The sequence below is a fragment of the Phascolarctos cinereus genome, unplaced genomic scaffold (genome assembly GCF_003287225.1).
Source record: "Phascolarctos cinereus isolate Bilbo 61053 unplaced genomic scaffold, phaCin_HiC Scaffold_4;HRSCAF=312, whole genome shotgun sequence".
Classification (NCBI taxonomy): Eukaryota; Metazoa; Chordata; class Mammalia; order Diprotodontia; family Phascolarctidae; genus Phascolarctos; species Phascolarctos cinereus.
This window is the reverse complement of record NW_027555847.1, coordinates 487,529,616-487,551,619: the sequence shown is the minus strand read 5'-3', so window position 1 is coordinate 487,551,619 and position 22,004 is coordinate 487,529,616. Positions and strand designations below refer to the sequence as shown.

General features: G+C 37.4%; 1 protein-coding gene across 2 annotated transcripts in view; it reads right to left on the bottom strand.

The window, feature by feature from the left end:
- The window catches only part of LOC110212513 (ethanolaminephosphotransferase 1-like), a 155,522-nt gene that overhangs the window by 78,853 nt on the left and 54,665 nt on the right, over window positions 1–22,004 (bottom strand). For both annotated transcript variants that reach the window (XM_020992499.2, XM_020992498.2), the window contains exons 2-3: window positions 4,708–4,776; window positions 1,630–1,738 (exon numbers count right to left, since the gene is read on the bottom strand). In XM_020992499.2, coding sequence (XP_020848158.1) covers window positions 1,630–1,738; window positions 4,708–4,776 — 178 coding nt within the window. The remainder of the gene's footprint in view (window positions 1–1,629; window positions 1,739–4,707; window positions 4,777–22,004) is intronic.

Below are 22,004 nucleotides of genomic sequence, written 5' to 3'. Positions count from 1 at the left end.
AGAGATATTTGACTTGAAGAAAAAAAAGAACTTAGGAGGAAGAAATGACGACAGTCCATGGAGTTGTTGTGCGGAAGGCCCTTACCATAAATCTTTGTAGAAATCTGAGTTGTTATCATCATCACCAGGAGGAGAACTTGGACTTGTTTGTACTACTCTACAGAGGCCAGAATGAGGAGCAATGGTTGGAAACTGCCAAGACCATAACAATAAACCTCCTAACAACTATCGATGCACAAAAGTAGAATGGGAGGTGGCGGGTTCCAGCCCACTGGAGGTCTTTAGGAGACAGCTGGATTGTCAGAGATGCTGCAGAGAGGGTTTCTTTTCACATACCAGTGGGGCTAGTGGCTTCTGGATTCCCATCCAACTCTCTCATTCAGGAGCAGGAAGTGAGAGACTCTGGGGCTGGTGAGAATTTTTAGCCGGGGACTTCCAGGGTCACACATGTAGAAGGTTAATCAGAATTAGTTAAAAGTCAAAATTAGAAAATATTTTAACAGGAATGCAATTTTGTTGCTTACAAGTACAAGCAGGAACACCTGATCTAAAGTAAAACTTGTTGCTCAGGGCAGCTAGGTGGCTCAGTGGATAGAACACCAGCCCTGGAGTCAGGAGGACCTGAGTTCAAATCCGGCCTCAGACACATAACACTCGCTAGCTGTGTGACTCTGGGAAAGTCACTTAACCTCAATTGCCTCACCAAAAATAAACAAAACAACAACAGCAAAAAAACCTTGTTGCCTCATATAGGACCTTCTGAGACCTGCTGTCATGAGAACACAAAAATGTTTGGTATTTGGCACCTAGAATTTTGTGGGGGATCTGGAAACAGTGCAATATTAAAGTCCTGGGGCTTGGTTAAAATCTCCCTACATCCTTATTTGTAGGGAGTGGCCAGATGGATACAGTAGATAGAATAGATTAGATAGAGTGATGGCCAGGGAGGAAGGAAGACCTGAGGTCAAATTCTATCTCAGATTCTTACTAGCTGTGTGGCCCTAGGCAAGTCACTTAACCTGCCTCAGGCTTAGTTTCCTCATTTGTAAAATGGGGGTGATAATAGCACCTACTTCATGGGGTTGTTGTGAAGATTAAGGAAAATGGCATGAAAAGGGCTTGAGAAATCTTAAGCTGGTACATAAATGCTAGCTTATTATGGCAGCTGGTGTTACACTGGATAGAGTGCTGGACTTGGAGTTAGGAAGATCTAAACTCAAAACCAGTTAGGCGACTTTTTTCAGGGTCACACAGCTAGGAAGAGCTCAAACTCTTCCTAGCTGTGTGACCCTGAATAACGTCACCTAACATGTCTGCCTCAATTTCCATATTGGTAAAATGCAGATAATAATAGCTCCAATCTCCCAGGGTTGCTGTGAGGATTAAATGCAATATTTTTAAAGCACTTTGCAAACCTTAGAATCATATATAAATGCTATTATTATTATTATTATTAGTGAGTAAATTTCACAATACGTTCAGACAAGACAACAGGTCAGTTTGAATTTAAATCTCAAAATAAAAAATTCATGTAAGGAGTACAAATGACTGAAGGGTTTTTAAATATAGCTTTGAATATTAAAAAGGATTAAAATTGGATTATTGTCTAATTAATATGCATATTATTACCTGAGGCAGTATAATCCCAGTCATAAAAACATAATACAAAATAATTGATTAAAAGCAATAAAAATCCAGAAAAGGTAAGCAAATTAGGTGCAATCCACAGTGGCACTATCTGAAAAATACAAAAAGGACAGAAAAATCACATTTAAAATTTATAAGAATGAAAAGTAATGGTGAGTTAGATGTTAAATTAGTAATTTAGATACCACCCACCAAAAAGGAATAAAGTGAGGTAAACGTTACCTGGACACATTATGCAATTATAATGTTGCATAAAATGGTAAAGATTTAGTTATACCAATGAATTAATCATTAGACGTTGTCAAACAGAATTATAATCAATATTCAATAAAATTAGCTTACTGAAGCAAATTCAATTACCAAAAAAAGATTTTTTTTTACCAAAAATTCCCAAGCCTCACCTACTGGCACATTATGTTTAATGCAGCAAAATTCTAAAACAAAATAACTTAAACAGTTCCTTCTGCTCACTACACAGAATTTGAATTTTAAGACAAATTTAAAATATACTGGCTACCATAAACTTTCTGAAGGGAAAAAAATAACACCATCATAATGAAACTGTGTGAATACATTTCAGGACTCAAGTTCCACTGCTTTCTAAAATATGAAAATGTGTTTTCTTCTAACTTCCATGTTTCTTATTCATAAAACAATTTGTAAAATGAGGGGATTGGACTAGATATTATCTAAAGTTCCTTTTAGCTCTAAATTTATAATGCTAAAAGAAGGAGTATTCTAGTAAATGTTTAACAACCAGCTCTCACCTGGAAAGATTTATATGATCTGATGCTGAGTGAAGTGAGCAGAACCAAGAGGACTTTGTACACAATAACAGCCACATTATGCAATGACTAAGATTGTTAAACTGAACCCTTCTCAGCATTACGAGGATCTAAGACATCTCCAGAGGCCTCGGGATGGAAAATGCTGTACACATCCAAAGAAAGAACTATGGAAGTTGAATCGCTATCACTTATTTTTACCTTCTGTTGAGTTTTGTTTCATCTTTCTGATGGTTCCTCCTATTGGTTTTAATTTTTACTTACAACTTCACTAATGTGAAAATATGTTTAATGGGTATGTAAACGTAAAGCCTATACCAAATTGTTTGCCATCTTGGGGAGGGTGGGGGGGAGGAAGGGGGAGAAAAATTTCCAACTCAAAAGCATATGGAAGTGATTGTTGATAAATCAAAATAAATTAATAAAATTTTAAAAAAAAATAACCAGCTCTCTCGGTGGGGGAGAGGAGTACACAGGACACATTCTACTGCATTTTAAACATTTTTTCCATCACTTTCTTAAGTCTAGACAATCAATAAACCAATAAATCAGGCTATAACTTTGTTGATTTTTGAAGTGAAAATTTTCACTCTGAAAATTTAACAATTAGAACCAAGGCAACCTGGCTCCAGCGCCCCATTGCTTGCAAGCTTGTATTGTGGTTAAACTTCACTGGATGATCAGAATGATTATTTTGTTGGGTAAGCAGCTACTTTATCTGTGCAAGGAGGTAGCTGATAAAGCATGAGAGGTACTGATTTTTAAAAAGGAAAATGCAAGAAGTGGCAAGCTACTCTCCCCAGTCTCTCAAAAGAACTGAAAGCATCAATTCAACAAGCATTTATTAAGTGCCTACTGTGTGCCAGGCAGAAACATGAGGAGTCAACCTGGGGATTTCCCCAAGTCTAGCTGCAATTTAAAATGATAGGTCACAGGAAGCTGGTAAGTCACTTTCCAAGGATGACACAAGGGAACCACATGAGAATAGGATGACAGCTATCCACCCACAATAAACTGCATTGGGCCCCACAATCAACCTTCTGGACACTTTGGGTTTAGTTAATAGCTGTGTGAACTGGGGGACAGTAGTTATAGCATGAAGCCTTCCTAGAACAGTGATTTCCAAGCCCACAATAATCCCTCATCTTCCTCTGAGTAACAGTAATTGTACTGTTACGACACTAATTACTGTAGTACATCATCTAGTTTAAGTCTTAAGTTTAAGGTGACTTTAACTAAAGTCACTTCCAATATATTGTATTTTAGGAACACAAATAAAAATGTTGCCAATTTATATTCAGCCACAGTAATGAAGCTATGTAGTAATGATTGCATTGATTAATTCCAGGTAAATAATATTTATGAAAAAATGAAAAGTCACCTTCCTTACTGAGTCCCCCTTTATAATATCTTATATATAAATATATTTTTAAATTAATTTATTTTGATTTATCAATAATCACTTCCATAAGCTTTTGAGTTTTAAATTTTTTCCCCTCCCTCCCCACCTATCTCCCCAAGATGACATGCAATCTGATGTAGGCTATACATTTACATTCCTATTAAACATATTTTCATATTAGTGATCACATACAAATATTCTCAATGAGATTATAATCTTACTGAGTACAGGAATTTGATCTCATATGTCTCTAACTCCCTTTTTCTGATTCCCATTATCCGCCTAGTACATAGTACAGTTTATGATACACATAGTAAGTACCCAATAAATATATGACGAATGAATGAATGACCACCTCAGAAACAAACTTTAGAAGCAGTTCTGATTATTAATAACTTTTTTAAAAAGAACCACAATGTAGGAAATGATGTCCTCCCTCCATATCTTTCATAAAACAAAGAAAGTTGCCATTTTCCCCTGCAAAATAAAAAAAAATTCCTCTAATGTTTATGAAAGAATGAAAAGGATAAAGGGATATATAGATATACAGAGAACAATTAGTAAATACAACTCTTAGTGTCTCCTCAGTACAAGAACTGAGTCTTACAGAGGCCAATAAGTTGAGGAACTAGAGGGAAAGAAGAGCAATGGTAATAAAATATGCTTCAAAGGGACTAGCTGTCCTATGTCTACTGATACTTGTAATTACAATCAATTAAACCTCAAAAGTATTTTTTTTCTGTTTTGAGGGGGAAGAAGAACTAGGTTTGTTCTACTAGTTATTTGTTTCCAAATTGATACCTCTTTCTTTGGTTTCATCAACATATCAAAACAACTAAGAAAATAAAACTTAAAACGTGCTATCATGCTTACCTTAACTATTCTGTTCCAGAGGTGCTGCATAACATACACTGATAAAGGATTTGTATCTACGGCACTATACTGTGAAAAAAAGAGGAGAAACAGCAAAATTAATGCCATATAAAAGTGAAATGATGAATATTTTAATTTAATTCACCAAAATTTAAGTGCCTACTAAGTGCTTAGTACAGGTGGTAACAAAGATAAAAATCAAAACAATTTCTGCCCTCAAGGAAGAGGGTATATACAAACTGTATACAGAGAGAGGTAAATACAAAGTGATTCCAGGGGGGAGAGAAGTAATAACTGGAAAGATTAAGGAAGGAGCTACTTAAATCCTCTTACTCTAAAAAAAAAACCCCTCAGTCTTATAGAAGAAAAATATTTTGCTTAATTATTTTGTGATTATTTAAAAAGATGCTAAAAGAATTTACCACATATATGGGTTAGGTGGGAGGAAATTGATCAATCAATTTTCTCCCAGCCTGGTAAATGAAATCAAGGAATGTAAGGGGAGAGTGACTCATATAGGTGTCAAGGTTTTAAATAAAACTAAAAGATCTGTACTACCTTACCCCTTTAATAGGTGTGAGATGTTCTTCAGTCAAACTTGATTTAGAGAGCAGCCAGCCATTGACTGGTCAAGTCCCTGGTGATCCTTTAAAAGGCAAGACTTACTCTCTAGCACTGAGACAGGAGACAGCTCTGAGGAGTGTGCCCTTTGACAGCAGAGAAGAGAGTAAGAAATAGAAAAAGAACCCATCTTTTGAACGGACAGGCTACGTGGTACAATGGATAGAGCACCAGGCCTAGAGACAGGAAGATCTGAATTCAAACCCAGCCTCAGATACTCAGATAGCTATGTGAACCTGGGCAAATCACCTAATCCTGTTTGCCTCAATTTCCTCATCTGTAAAATGAGCTGGAGTGGGAAATGGCAAACCACTCCAGTATCTTTGCCAAGAAAACCCCAAAGAGGGTCACGAAGAGTCAGACATGACTGAACAACAACAAACAAGCTCTTGAGAGGGAATGATTTTTGTCTTTTCTCTTGGACATGTTCCAGAAGACATCTGAAGGGAGGGGGCATGGAGGTAAGGGAAGGGAGGAGGGAGGAATTTCTCTTGTAGAGCTGTTCACCTTGAAGAAGACATTACACCTGGCAGAGAACAATCCTGGTCAGTCAAGGCATAAGACCAGAAATTAATGACATGAGGGATAGTTCCAGCCATTGGAGAACTATGAGCCCAGGAGGAGCAGCATGACAACACCATGAGAAGAGAAATTCATCTCTGAAGTACTAAAAGGTGTGAGTGTCTGAGCCACCTGTGCTCCCTAAAGGTGTGTACCTCTATACTAATGTATATTGTTCATCCTTCCTCTTGAAGAGGACCAATGACATCACAAGGGTGATCTCTTAACTTGCATGTGAACTAGATTTAAGTGAGACAGAGCTGTGCAAAGTCATCAGCCTCATTCTCTCTTCCAGAGTCACTGAAGGTAAGACAAAAGTCAAGATGCCAGGAGACAGCCAAGGATGCAGCACATGACCTTGGCATCTTCAATGTCTGACCAGTCTCTAAGCACTCCACAGCGCCTGCTTCATCTGCCTTCATGGCCATTGAAACAAATTGTTGTCATCCACCTATTCTGCTGGGGGAAGTCTTCACATGTTGGGATAAGCATCTCCCTAACTCACCCAACTTGCCCATTACCCTCAATCTGGTTTAGCCCATCTGCCAAGATGGTTTTACCAGGTTATATATAGGTGCATCTGCTGTCCCCACTGATGCTATGTGAATCTGTAGGAGAGTGTGCCCCAGGTTGGGGACTGGAGGAAATGTTTTGCAATTATTATTCCTCTTCCTTAATTACAAAATTAGTGACTCTTCCATTTGACCATAACTTCCCATCATTCCACTTTACCTTGTTCCTCACCCCTTCTATTCTTCACTCTCAATAGGGCCTCAGATACCTCCACCTTGAGTACTATTTTTCCCAGACCATTGCTCTGACTTAACTTTCCTCCCCTTCCAAACTCAACTATATAGTTAGCCATTTCAACTCTACACTCTCCTCTGTTCTGGAATCTCTTTGCTCCCTTGTCCTATCAATGCTCACTTCAGCTCGGGATTACTCCCACCCTTCTCAATAGCTGCTGACTAGGGCCAGAAGAAGTTTCACAACTGTACTGATTGGATGCATTATAAATTTGTATTATCAACTGGAATGGGACCCTCACTATAATAAGGCAGCCTTTTTATATTTAGGTGATGAGAAATCAAATCAAGTCTCAGTTACTTCCTAGTGATCCTGGGCAAGGCACTTATCTGTAAAGGTTGTCAAGGGGATCAAATGAGATAATATTTGTAAAAGCACTTAGTACAATGCGTGGTACGTAGTGGACATTTAACAAATGCTTCCTTCCTTCCTTCCTTCCTCCTTTCTTTTATTCCTTCCTGGTTCACTATCTCACTCTTCAAAGATGCTATTCCAAGCCTTTTCTTTCCTCCTAAAGTCTCCCACATCTCTCCTTCACCCCTCTCTCACCTGAGCACCTTGACTCTTACTTCATAAAGTTGAAGCCATGTCACATGAACGCCCTCTTCTCCCATTCTCTTCCTCTCAAAAATCCTTGACATAATCTTCCACTCTCTACTCCTTTCCTCCAGTTTCTAACAAAGAGACCACCTTTCTAGCTAAAGCCAACTCATCTACATGTCTACTTGATCTCAACCCTTACCAGATTACAGCTTTAATAATCCTCTCTCTCTTGAATCTCCAACCACTTCTACCTGTTGATTCTTTCCCTACTGCCTTCAAACATACCGCATCCTTTAAAAAGAATAAGCCTTTAGTAAACACTGCCATCCCTTCATGCTATCATCCTTTATCTCTCCTTCCCTTCTCAGCCAAACTCCTTGAAAAGGCTGTCTATACTTGCTCCCTCCACTTTCCCCTCACTGATTCCTCAACCCTTTGCAATCTGGCTTCTGACCACTCAACTAAAGCGGCTCTCTCTGAGGTCACCATTGCTCTCTTAATTGCCGTTCCTGATAATTTTCCCCCAATTTTCATCCTTCTCAACCTGTCTACTACATTTGACACTGTTGACCACCCTCTCCCTCTACACTCTCCTCTCTGGGTTTGTGTGACTCTACTCTCCAGGGGCTCCTTTTACTTGTCCCTTTCCATCTCTTTTGCTGGCTCATCATCCCTATTATTTTCCCCTAACTGTGGGTGTTCCCCAAGGTATAGTCCTAAGCCTTTTTTTGTTCTCCCCCAACCCTCTCTCTCAGTAACCTTATCAGCTCCCATAGGCTTAACTATCACCTCAACACAGACAACTGACATCTATACAACCAGCTCAAATCTCTCCTTTGTGCTTCAAGCAGAATCACCAAGTTCCCATTGGATATTTCAAACGGGATGTCCAAAGACTTCTCAAATGCACACATCCAAAACTGAACTTGCTATCTTTCTCCAAAAACCTTCCTCTCTGCTAAACTCCCCTATAGTTGTCAAAGGCACCACCGTCCTTCCAATCTCTTAGGTTGTAATCTTGGCATTATTCTTAACTCTTCACTTTTCTTCTCCCCACATGTCCAATCAGTTGTCAAATCATATTCTTCCTTTTTCCATAACATCTCTCACATCCAGCCCCCTCTCTGTACTTACACAGGTACCACCTTAGTTCAGGCCTTCATTGCCTCTTTGCTAGGTTACTGCAAAAATCTAATTTGGTTTCCCAGCTTCAATTCTCTCACCACTTTAATCCATCTTATATCCTGCTGCCAAAATGATTTGCCTCAAGTACAAATCTGATCCTATCATTCCCTTTCTCAATCAACTCCAGTGGCTTCCTGTTGTCTCTAGGATAAAATATAAACTCCACTGTTTACCTTTTCAACTACCCATCTGTGGAGTAGAAAATTCCAATATTCCCAGCTGGGGAAGAGCCAGTTGGGGTTCCACCTAGAAGCTGAGCTATCCCTGAAGAAGTAGGCCTCAGACTTCTCCTCCTGGAAAGCCCACATCTCCACCAGTCATCTGTCTTTTTCCTCGAATGGGCTCTGCCCCTTAAATAGCTATATTCTGGCTTGCTATCCAAGAACATAAAAATCTTATGTCTCCACAACTCCTCCAGTTAAAGCAATTAGGTGCCAGGAGAATGTAACGGGTCAGTAACAGGCAGCTGATGGTCATTCGATAAAACTATATTTTTCCAATCCAGACTGTTCTGCCCCTCCTTAGGCAGGCTACTGGCCCTCCACTCCTGTGGCTTTAGGCCTAATGAAGGTCAATTCAAGCCTCCCCAAGTATCAAGGATTACAGGTCAATGCCACCAAACCTGGCTCAGCTAGGATTTTAAATGATGGCTTGAAAATCTATTGTAAACCTCTAGTCTTCCCTGCTGGTTTCTTAGTAACTGATTTCCATTTTAAATAAACATGTCACTTTCTGAGGAATGACAGGAATTTGAATACTCTTCTTTTTTAAAATGCCTCATTTTTGTTGTATTAATTTTTCTTTCCCAGAGGAATCAAATTATCCTCCCTCTTTGTACCATGCTACCTCTCAAAAACAGGCTTCTCAACCTACCTAAGTTAGTTAGCCAGTCAAACTAGCCTTTATTCTGTGCCTACTGTGTGATAGGCACTGTGCTAAGATATTAGTCATAAGCACTATAAAGATATACATAGAGCTGTTTTGCGTTTTTGCGAGAGCAGAGGTTCTCGACCATTTTTGTGTGTCAAGAATTCCTTTGGAAGTATAGTCAAGCCTACAGACCCTTTCTCAGAATAATGTTTTCATACCTATAAAAATGCATAGGATTACCAATGAAACTAATTATATTGAAATACATTTATCAAAAAAAATTAAACAAATTCACAGACCCTAGATTAGATTAAGAAGCCTGTAAACTAGACAAAATGTCTGTAGCCATATTTATAAATGCCTTATAATTATCCAGAGACACACTCTTAGCTTTATTATGAGGTTGGGTTAACTGAGGCATAAACAGGTCATTCAGAAGTTATACAATAGGAGACCCCAAAATTCACGTTTAGAACCCTAAAGTCTCCGGGTAGCACTTATCTCACTCAGCCAGACTATTCTGTTTTTTCCTATTTTCCTCTGCTAAGAAAAGATTGTTAACTATGGAGTCTAATGCAGATTGAAGCATACTATTTTCTCTCTTTTTTTTTTGTTTTTTCTTTCTCACAGTTTTTCCCTTGTTCTGATTCTTCTTTTACAACATGACAAATGTGGTAATATATTTAATATGATTGTACATGTATAGCCTATATCAGACTGCTTGCCATCTTGAGGAGGAGGAAAGGGAGAGAGGGAGAAAAAAATCTGGATCTCAAAATCTTATAAAAATGAATGCTGGCAGAAGCTAGGCGGCACAGTGGATAAAGCATCGGCCCTGGAGTCAGGAAGCCTTGAGTTCAAATCCGACCTCCGACACTTGACACTTAACTAGCTGTGTGACCCTGGGCAAGTCACTTAACCTTATTGCCTAGCCCTTCCAAAACAAAACAATGAAAGCTGAAAACTATTTTTACATGTAATTAGAAAAAAATAAAATACTATTAAGTAGAGAAAAAGAAAAGAAAAGATTGTAAAGCACTTGACCAAGTCTCCAGGCCTAATTTGTCCTCAACCATCTATTTGTGCTAAAAAGAAGTTGCTATTATCAGCCTTACATGAGAGAATCTCTTACTTCTGATATAATATCTATATCATAATCACATTATTCTGTATGCTGAAGAATAAAGTCAAAAGTCACTTGTTAGACTATTTAAAATATTCAAATTATAATGAAAGAAAAAGATAAGTATTTCTTCCACGTATCATATTCAAGACAACGTTTATAAGCATTTCATATAGCATATGGGTCACAGCAGAGTAGATGACCTTCAAGGTCTGTTCCCAGCTTTAAAGATCTCTGATTTCTGAGCAACCGTGCAGTACGTGGCCCTGGGCTGGCTTCTGTGAGGCATTACACAGAGTATGAAGAAGAGTTGGTCCCAGTACACAAGGAGCTATTTTTAACCTAAAGGAAAGGATATTCTACAATTAACTGAATTTTTAAAAAGCACTTTCCACCTCTAATTTTAGTCTAGCAAGAGATGTCTCAACTGTAACTCTTACCACACTATTTGTCTCATTTTTCCAAAGTATGTACCTGGTGCATACACATAAAAGAAGCACACTATGTATGTGGCCACATGGATATTTATCTTTGGACTACAAGTACGTAATGAAAAGAACACATATGTGCACACATACATATCTCATATAAACAAGCATTTTTGTAAAAATAAGAATTGTTTACTATGTGTCAGGCACTGTGCTAAATGCTTTACAGATGTTATCTCCTTTGATCTCTATTAACAACCCCAAGAGGTAGATGCTATTATTATTATTATTCTCATTTTACAGTTGCGAAAACTGAGGCAGACAGCAGTTAAATGATTTGGCCAAGGTCACATAGCTAGTAAGTGTCTGAGACCAGATTTGAATTCAGGTCTTCCTGAATCCAGGCCCAGCTCTCTACCTACTGAGTCACTTAATGCAACATACTTTTTTTCCCCTCTGTACCAGAACTGTTTGAGGAAAAGGTCACAAAGTAGAACAAAGGAATGGTCTTGGTTACTTCTACAGCACTTGCCGAGTCTGTAGAATACACAAAAACAAAATGATTGGTTCAACTATTTCCCTGCAGAAGGGTTTCAGCAGTTTGATATCCTTCCAGGATAGCTGGGGACCCTGACTTAAATTAAATAACCATCTTCAATATTAGGAAAACTATCAGCATCATTGAACATATCAACAACAAAACCAACAGAAACCACATGATCATCTCAATAGATGCAGAAAAAGCTTTTGATAAAATACACCCATTCCTATTAAAAACACTAGAAAGCATAGGTATAAATGGAGTCTTCCTTAAAATAATAAATAGCATATATCTAAAACCTTCAGCAAGCATTATATGTAATGGGGACAGACTAGAAGCATTTCCAATAAGATCGGGGGTGAAACAAGGATGTCCATTATCACCACTGTTATTCAATATTGTACTGGAAACGTTAGCTTTAGCAATAAGAGAAGAAAAAGAAATTGAAGGCATTAGAATAGGCAAAGAAGAAAGAAAGCTATCACTCTTTGCGGATGACATGATGGTATACTTAGAGAATCCTAGAGAATCAAGTAAAAAACTACTTGAAATAATAAACAACTTTAGCAAAGTTGCAGGCTATAAAATAAACCCATATAAATCATCAGCATTTCTATATATTACCAACAAAGCCCAACAGCAAGAGATAGAAAGAGAAATCCCATTTAAACTTACTGTAGACATTATAAATATTTAGGAGTCTACCTCCGAAACAAACCCAGGAACTCTATGAACACAATTACAAAACACTTTTCACACAAATAAAATCAGATCTAAATAATTGGAAAAACATCAGTTGCTCATGGGTAGGCTGAGCTAATATAATAAAAATGACAATCCTACCTAAGCTAATTTACTTATTCAGTGCCATACCAATCAAACTACCAAAAATTATTTTATAGAGTTAGAAAAAATAACAAGATTCATTTGGAAAAACAAAAGGTCCAGAATATCAAAGGAACTAATGAAAAGAAATGCAGGGGGGGCCTAGCAATTCCAGATCTTAAATTGTATTATAAAGCAGCAATCATCAAAACTGCTTGGTACTGGCTAAGAAATAGGGAGGTGGATCAGTGGAATAGGTTAAATATGCAAGACACAGTAGTCAATGACTATAGTAATCTATTATTTGATAAACCCAAAGACCCCAGCTTCTGGGATAAGAACCCACTCTTTGAAAAAACTGCTGGGAAAACTGGAAAAGAGTATGGCAGAAACTAGGCATAGACCCAAATCTCACACCATATACCAAAATAAAGTCAAAATGGGTTCAGGACTTAGATATAAAGGCTGATACCATAAGTAAACTGGGAGAACAAGGAATAGTTTACCTATCAGATCTATGGAGAACAGAAGAATTCATGACCAAACAGGAGATAGAAAACATTATGAAAAGCAAAATGGATAATTTTGATTACATTAAATTGAAAAGTTTTTGCACAAACAAAGCCAATGCAACTAAGATTAGAAGGAAGGTAGAAAATTGGGAAAGAATTTTTACAACCAGTTTCTGATAAAGGCCTCATTTTTAAAATATATAGAGAATTAAGACAAATTTATAAGAAACAAGCCATTCCCCAATTGATAAATGGTCAAAGGATATGAACAGGCAGTTCTCAGATGAAGAAATTAAAGCCATCTATAGCCATATGAAAAAATGCTCTAAATCATTATTGATTAGAAAAATGCAAATCAAAACAACTCTGAGGTACCACAACACACTATCAGATTGGCCAACATGACAAAACAGGAAAATGAAATGTTGGAGAGATGTGGGAAAATTGGAACTAATACATTGTTGGTGGAGTTGTGAAATGATCCAACCATTTTGAGAACAATTTGGAACTATGCCCAACGGGCTACAAAAATGTGCATACCCTTTGATCCAGCAATAGCACTTCTAGGGCTATATCCCAAAGAGATCAAACAAATGGGAAAAGGGCCCACACGTACAAAAATATTCATAGCAGCTCTTCTTGTGGTGTTAAAGAATTGGAAATTGAGAGGATGCCCATCAATTGGGGAATGGATGAGCAAGTTGTGGTATATGAATGTAATGGAATACTACTGTGCTATAAGAAATGATGAACAGGCTGACTTCAGAAAAACCTAGGAAGACTTATATGGTCTGATGCTGAGTGAAGTGAGCAGAACCAAGAGGACTTTGTATACAATAGCAGCCACGTTATGCAATGACTAAGAATGTTAAACTGAACCCTTCTCAGCATTACGAGGATCTAAGACATCTCCAGAGGCCTCGGGATGGAAAATGCTGTCCACATCCAAAGAAAGAACTATGGAAGTCAAATCGCTCTCACTTATTTTTACCTTCTGTTGAGTTTTGTTTCATCTTTCTGATGGTTTCTCCTATTGGTTTTAATTTTTACTTACAACCTCACTAATGTGAAAATATGTTTAATGGGTATGTAAATGTAAAGCCTGTGTCAGATTGTGCGCCGTCTTGGGGAGGGTGGGGGGGAGGAAGGGGGAGAAAAATTTTCAACTCAAAAGTATATGGAAAAAAATTTTTTTTTTAAAAAATAAATAAATAAAGTCTGGTTAGCTTCAGGCAAAAAAAAAAAAAAATTAAATCACCATCAACTCCACTCCCAGAAAAATTGCCAATGCTATTCATTTCTCCACCACAAGGAAAACCATTCAAAAATCTTATCTAGACATTCTTTCTTAGCCTGACTCAGACAGTATTGAAATGTTATTAAAAAATGTTTCAATTCTTTATACTGCAACTCTGGCATTAGTCTGTACCAGCTTTAATTTTTAATTAACTTTTTTTTTCAATCAAGCATGTATTTTTTCTCCTTCCCACTTCTTTCAGTTGAAAAAAAAAGAAAAATGAAAAACAAAACAAATACAGATAGTAAAGCAAAACAAATTCCCATATTGGACATGCCCATATATATATATACATATATATACATATATATAAATATATAATTCTACACATTTGGTTCATCACTTCTGTCTCAGGAAGTGGGTAAAATTCTTCATTATTGGTCCTCCAGAATTTTGGTTTATCATTGCATTGATCAGAATTCTTGACTCTCAAAATTGTTTGTTTTTACAATGTTTTTGTCACTGTATATATCAGAGGTTCCTGAAATCATCTGGCCTACCACCTCCTTTTCAAAGAAAAATTTACTCAGCTCCACCGTGGAAATCTACTTTCTTTAACCCTTTAATGGTTTTTTTTAATTTGCATCATTTCAAAAAACTATAAAATATATATATATATTATATATATGTATATATAATATATATATATATTAATTACACATCTTAAATTTAATAATTTATTGTAAATTTGTGGGAGGGTTTTCCTGAATTGAAATTTTGATGGTGCAGTATTGTGTCACATAACCATAAAGTATTGTATCAAAACAAGTTATTGTATGCACATATTCCTGCCAGTGCATGCTGGACTTCCTGACAATGCACAACAAACTTGCCTGCCAACATTTGCTTATTAAGACCTGTTGGCAGACTTGACCACTGATGGATTATTATTTACATTTTGTGTATTCATTTGGAACATAATGTAATCACTATGCCTTTAACTCTGTTACGCAACAGATGAAACATGTATGAACAGTTTTTATAATTTTCTTATCTTCTTTCCTTATGCTTCCATTGCCCCCTTATTTTTATTCAACACTCCCCCCCCAATTGCATCTACCCCCAAATCGTTCCAGTATGGCCCACTTTGGGAAATCTGGATTGTTCTGGTTCTGCTCACTTCATTCTGAATCAGTTAATACGAGTCTTCCCAGTTCTCTCTAAAACTATCCCTTTCATCATTTCTTACCTTACATTCATATATCATAATGTGTTCAGTCATTCTCCACTTGATGGACATCCTCTTAATTTTCAGTTCTTCGCCACTTCAAAAAGAACTGCTATAAATATTTTACAGAACCTTTTAAAATTTTATAGGACCTTTCCCTCTTTCTTTGATCTCATTGGCCTAGTCATGATACTGCTGGGTTGAAGGATATGCATAGTTTAGTCATTTGGGGGGCACAGTTCTAAACTGATTTCCAAAATGGCTACAGTACTGGTTACAATTAAATATGATTACTAAACTATATGAAAAATAAAATCAATATAGCACCAGAGATCATTAGAAGATTTTTTAACACAATTTTACCAGCGCTTAGGGTTTTTTCTTTTTTTTTTACAAGTAATAACTTTGACCTATGCTTTTCTTGAAAACAAAACAAATATTAGACTTAGAATGAGTCTAATGTACACTTCTCCCATCATTTACTCTTCATTCCTCCTTTTAACAGAGAAAAACTGAGCAATATCAACCAACAAAGGGGCCGTCTCTGGCAGTATATCTAATGTTCTGCAAACATAATACTGTACCTATTGTGAAGAGGCTATAATTCCTCCTTTTTGCCTCCGGAACAAAGATTAGTCATAATCAGCAGTGGTCATGTTGGTATGTAATAAGAAGGATTCCTTTCACAGATGTGTTGAACCTGATGGCTCCTGAGTTCTCTTCCAACTAAAATTCTCTGATTTTCTGACTGAAGTCATATGGCTATTAAGTGGCAGACCGAGTACTTGAACTAACTCTAAGACCTGTGCTTTTCATCTTGCTGAGATTTTTTTTTTCTTCATGATTTTGTCTAACAAAATTACATATTGCGGAATGACAAACTGTTTTGGTAAAGGGAACTTCAAGATCATCTAGTCTACCTCTTATTTTATAGACAGGGAACTAGATTAGATGGAAATTGCAGCATATCATTCTGTTAATTTTAATTTTAAAAAGTTACAGGAATAAGAAAAATGGGAAGAATCTATTAATACTACTTAAATATAATACATTAGGAGGAAATAAGGAAGAACAGATAAACGTTTGTTATTTTGCTCTGGTTGAAAAAAAGTTCTCCTTTATCTAAAAAGCCTATGTTAGAACTCAGACTATTAAAAGATGCTAATATGAATCATAATCATGTGGTTATATAGAATATATCAGTCAAAAAACACTACCATTTTCCTTTTTTTAAAACATTTGCCTATATAACTCCAAACTTTTCAAAACTTGACATCTGGCTACCTTTATTTAGAGGATACTAATGAACCAGGGTTTAGCACACAGTCAAAACTTGATTACATGCTATAAAAATACTTTAATAATTCCAGGATCTGTGATTATATACATGAAGTTACTCCCTTCTTGACAGAAATCACTGCCCTTCTATACCTGAGCAAATGGTATTCTAGTGTTGTGGTTGGAAAGTCATCATCCTATGGCCAGCCATTGATACCAATAGTTCAACAAGTAATTATTCATCAGTTTCTGTGTACCGGGCACTGTGCTAGTGCTGGAGATAGCAAAGAAAGGCAAAAAACAGTCCATGCCTTCAAGAAATTCACATTTTAATGGAGGACAACATTCAAACAACTACGAACATACAAGGCATATACAGTGTAAATGTGTGATAATTCCAGAAGGAAAATACGAGGAAGGAGAGCCTATTTATATCTTCCTTCAAGATTTGCAAAATGTTTTATGTACATATATTTGATCATTTGATCTTCATAACAGCTCTGTGAATACAAAGATTCTTACCCCCCATTTTACAGATGAGGAAACTGAGGCCTAGATAAATGAAGTAATTTGCCCAAAGTCACACTCATCAGTGGAAGTCTGGAACTCAGAACCAGGTCTTCTGATTCCCAGTCCACACTCCATGAAGGCAAGGATTTAAACAGATCCTAAATTTGGGATTACTTTTTTGTACCTTTCTTTAAATATAGTTGTGTTACACTTTTCTCTAACCCATCTTTTTTTATTTATTTATTTTTAGTTTTCAACATTCACTTCCACAAGATTTTGAATTCCAAATTTCTCCCCATCTCATTCTTCTCCCCTCAAGACAGCATGAATTCCGAATACCCCTTCCCCTAATCTGCCTTCCCTTCTATCTCCACCCCCCTTCACTTATCCCGTTCCCCTTCTATTTTCCCGTAGGGCAGGATACATTTCTATACCCCATTGACTGTATATCTTATTTCCCAGTTGTGTGTGAAAACAATTTTTAATATTTGGGGGTTTTTTGGTTTTTTTGGCTAAACAATGGGGTTAAGTGACTTGCCCAGGGTCACACAGCTAGTAAGTGTTATGTGTTTGAGGCTGCATTTGAACTCAGGTCCTTCTGAATCCAGGGCTGGTGTTCTATCCACTGTGCCACCTAGCTGAGCCAACATTTGTTTTTAAAACTTTGAGCTCCAAATTTTCTCCCTTCCTCCCTCCCCACATGACCTCACTGAGAAGGTAAGCAACTTGATACGGGTTGTACATGTGTAGTCATACAAAGCACTTCCAAAGTAGTCATGTTGTGAGAAACTAACTATATTTCCCTTCAACCTATCCCGCCCCCTGTTTATTCTATTCTCTCTTTTGATCCTGTCCCTCCTCAGAAGTGTTTGCTTCTGATTAGACCCTCTCCCAATCTGCCCTTCCTTCTATCATCCCTCCACTCTCTTATCCCTTTCCGCCCCTATTTTCCTGTAGGGTAAGATAGATTTCCATACCCAATTGAGTGTGTATGTTATTGCCTCCTTAAGCCAAATCCGAAGGCAATAAGATTTACTCATTCCCTCTCATCTTCCCCCACTTCCCCTCCACTGTAAAAAGCCTTTTCTTGTCTGTTTTATGTGCAATAATTTACCCCATTCTACCTCTTTCTCCCAGCATAATCCTTTCTCACCCCTTAATTTTATTCTCCAGATATCACCCCTTCATCTTCAACTCACCCTATGCCCTCTATCTATTTATCTATACATATAATTTTTTTCCCTCCAACTACCCTAATACTGACAAAGTTCTCATGAGTTGCAATCATCTATTCATGCAGGAATCTAAACAGTTCAACCTTAATAAGTCCCTTATGATTTCTCTTTCCTGTTTACCTCTTCATGCTTCTCTTGAGTCTTGTATTTGAAAGTCAAATTTTCTATTCAGCTCTGGTCTTTTCATAAAGAATGCTTGAAAGTTCTCTATTTCACTGAATATCAATTTTTTTCCCCTGAAGGATTATACTCAGTTTTGATGGGTAGGTGATTCTTGGTTGTAATCCTATCTCCCTTGCCCTCCAGAATATTACATTCCATGCCCTGTGGTCCTTTAATGTAGAAGCTGCTAAATCTTGTGTTATCCTGATTGTGTTTCCACAATACTTGAATTGTTTCTTTCTGGCAGCTTGTAATATTTTATCCTTGACCTGGGAACTCTGGAATTTGACTACAGTATTCCTAGGAGTTTTTTCTTTGAGGATCTCTTTTAGGAGGAGATCGGTGGATTCTTTCAATTTCTATTTTGCCCTCTGGTTCTAGAATATCAGGGCAGTTTTCCTTGATAATTTCTTGAAAGATGATAGCTTTTTTTGATCATGGCTTTCAGATAGTCCAATAATTTTTAAATTCTCTCTCTTGGATCTATTTTCAAGGTCAGTTGTTTTTCTAATGAGATATTTCACATTGTCTTCTATTTTTTCATTCTTTTGGATTTGTTTTACAGTATCTTGATTTGTCATAAAGTCACTAACTTCCAATTGCTCTATTTTAATTTTTAAGGAAGTATCTTCTTCAATAAGCTTTTGGACTTCCTTTTCCATTTGGCCAATTTTGTTTTTTAAGGTATTCTTCTCCTCTTTGGCTTTTTGGACCTCTTTTGGGTTAGGCTATTTTTTAAGGTGTTATTTTCTTCAGTATTTTTTGGGTCTCCTTTAGCAAGCTGTTGACTTATTTTTCATGATTTTCTTGTATCACTCTCATTTCTCTTCCCCAGTTTTTCCTCTACTTCTCTTACTAGCTTCTCAAAATCCTTTTTGAGCTCTTCCATGGCCTGGGACCAATACATATTTTTTTGGAGGCTTTGGATGTAGGAGCTTTGACTTTGTTGTCTTCTTCTGGTTGTATGTTTTGATCATCTTTGTCACCAAAGAAAGATTCTATGGTCTGACTTTTTGTCCAAGGTTTGCTCATGATCCCAGCCAATTATTTGAGTTATAAACTCTTTGTTAAGGTAAGAGTCTGCTTCCAGTGTGGAGAATGCATGTCCCAAGCTTTGGGGGTTTTGTGCAGCTGTTTTCAGAGATACTTCTAGGGATCTGTAAATTTTCAGCTCTTCCAAGGTGGGATGATAAAGGGTGAGGTGTTTACTCCTTTCCTGGACTGTGCTCTTGTCTATGAGTGATCACAAGCACTCTTTTCTGCCTTGGAACTGTGAGGAGGATTTTCTCTGTACCACCACTGCAAGCTCCACCACTCCAGCACTCCTCCTCACCCTGGGACCACCACCCAGAACTGTGACCCAGAGCCAAGCACAGGCTAAGCAAGAGAATCCTGCACCAGCAGAGAGATCCCTGCAATCCCACTCTGATCAGCCACTCGATTCCCTCTCAGTCTGTGGGCCAGAAGCTCAGGAGGCAGCCACCGCTCCAGGGCCACGCTCAGGGACTGAGGCTGGGGCTGAGCTTCTCTCTCACTGCAGTCACAGACTTTTCCTATTCACCTTCTAAGTTGTCTTTGGTGTTCATGGGTTGAGAAGTCTGGAAACCACCATAGGTGCCTGTGATTCAGTCCTCTGAGGCCTGTTTTGCCTGTGCGCTCATGCTGTACTGTGTCCGTCTCCCCGCCCAGTGCGATATACCTTTCTGATCCACCATCCAGGTTGTTTTGGGCTGGAAATTTGTTTCACTCTGTCTTTTTGTGGATTCTGCTGCTTTAGAATTTGTTTAGAACCATTTTTTAAAGGTATTTGGAGGGGTTTGGGGAAGAGCTCAAGTACTGCTTTTACTCCACCATTTTCTACATTACATATTTTAAGAACTTATGTCAATCACTTTAAACAAAATAATGAAGTTCGATTACAAAGAACTATATAAACTAGTTGCTAGGAGATGACACTTTCTCCATCTAAGGAGCTGTGTGGTATATGGGAACAAGACCTAGACTTGGAGTTTGGAAAACTTGTGTCCAGTCCCACTTCTGATACTTGGTAGCTATGGAACTACTTTACCTCTGAACTTCAGTTTCCTTATTTATAAAATGAAGATACAAAATATAGCATTTCTTCACAAGATTATTAAGAGAATCAAAGATCATAGATATAAAGTACAATCTAAACATGATTTGCCCTTTTATCTACAGCCTCAATTCTCCCTTGGTCAGACAGTGCTCAATAAATAATTGCTGACTTACTCATTGCAAAAGGCCATTATCACCTTTCATAAAGACCCACCCTGAGCCAAAAGCAGCACAGTAATAGGTAAAGAGCTGGCCTCAGAAACAGGATCACATATATATTTTAAAACATACACAGAGGTAGCAACATGACATAGTGAATGGAGGACTGGTGCAGACTCTAGAAGACCTGGATTCAAGTCCTTTCTTTGATACATCAATCAATAAACATTTATTAAGTACCATGTGGCAGGCACTGTGCTAAGCACTAAGGATACAAAAGGAGGCAAAAGACAGTCCCTGCCCTCAAGGCGCATATAATCTAATGGCGGAGACAACATGCAAACAAATATATACAAAGCAAGCTAAATTCAGGATAACTAGGAAATAATTAACAGAAGGAAGGCATTAGAATAAAAGGGGTTGGGAATGGTTTCCTGTAAAAGATACATGCTGGTTATGTAACCTGGGGCAAGTTATTTACCCTCTTGATACTCTGAGCAACTCTCTAAAATTATTAATTGCAAAGAAGTGCCCCTTCGTATTAGTACAGCAAGTTCCTCTTTGGGAAGTACCAACAGCAATGAAATCACAGGTCCCTATCCCTATCTACCTTGAGCTGAGTCACTTCTTTTTCTCTCCTTAATATTCATGTAGAATAGTACACCATCCCCCAACTATATGGCTTACCATGAATTAGTATGCTATATAAAGTAAGGAACATACAATGATTTTTGTTTAAAAGGTATTTTTTGGAAACTGAACCAGAAGTGGTCACCTAATGTTTCCCCTGATGGTCCTGATACTCTGGTATGCACACAAGATAAATTTAACTACATAGGTGAGAAAATTAAAGGAATTATAAGCTATATATAAAACTATAATCTCTTATTCGAATAATTGGCAAAGAGAATAATTCATTTGTTTCCATTCTTTCTCTGACTCCATGCTCTTTGGGTAGATCCACACAGGAAAAAACTGCACAGAGAGCAAAGTGACTATCAAAGAACAAACTGGATCTTCTTCAAGCAAAGAAAATGGATTTCAGATGGGGGTCAATCAGTTAATCTGGTTAATCCATCTCAAATGATATCAAATGGGAATACTGTATTCTGAGACAGAGTGGCATATGTAAAATGAATAAGTTGTGCTCCAGTGGAATTGACTAATGTGAGAAGAGTTTGCTGTCTTGATTTTGGTTTAATTTTTAAGACATTAATAAGAAAAATCTGTACAATTTAAGAACAGAACTAGAACATAGTTTGGGTTATGTTGTAGGTGTGGTGTTTAGACTTTAACTGTATAGTTGGATTTGTCATGTTTCACTACTTACATTACAACAGGCAACTCAATATTAAAATAGCTCCCACTGAAGTCATATAAGACCCTACAAGGTTCA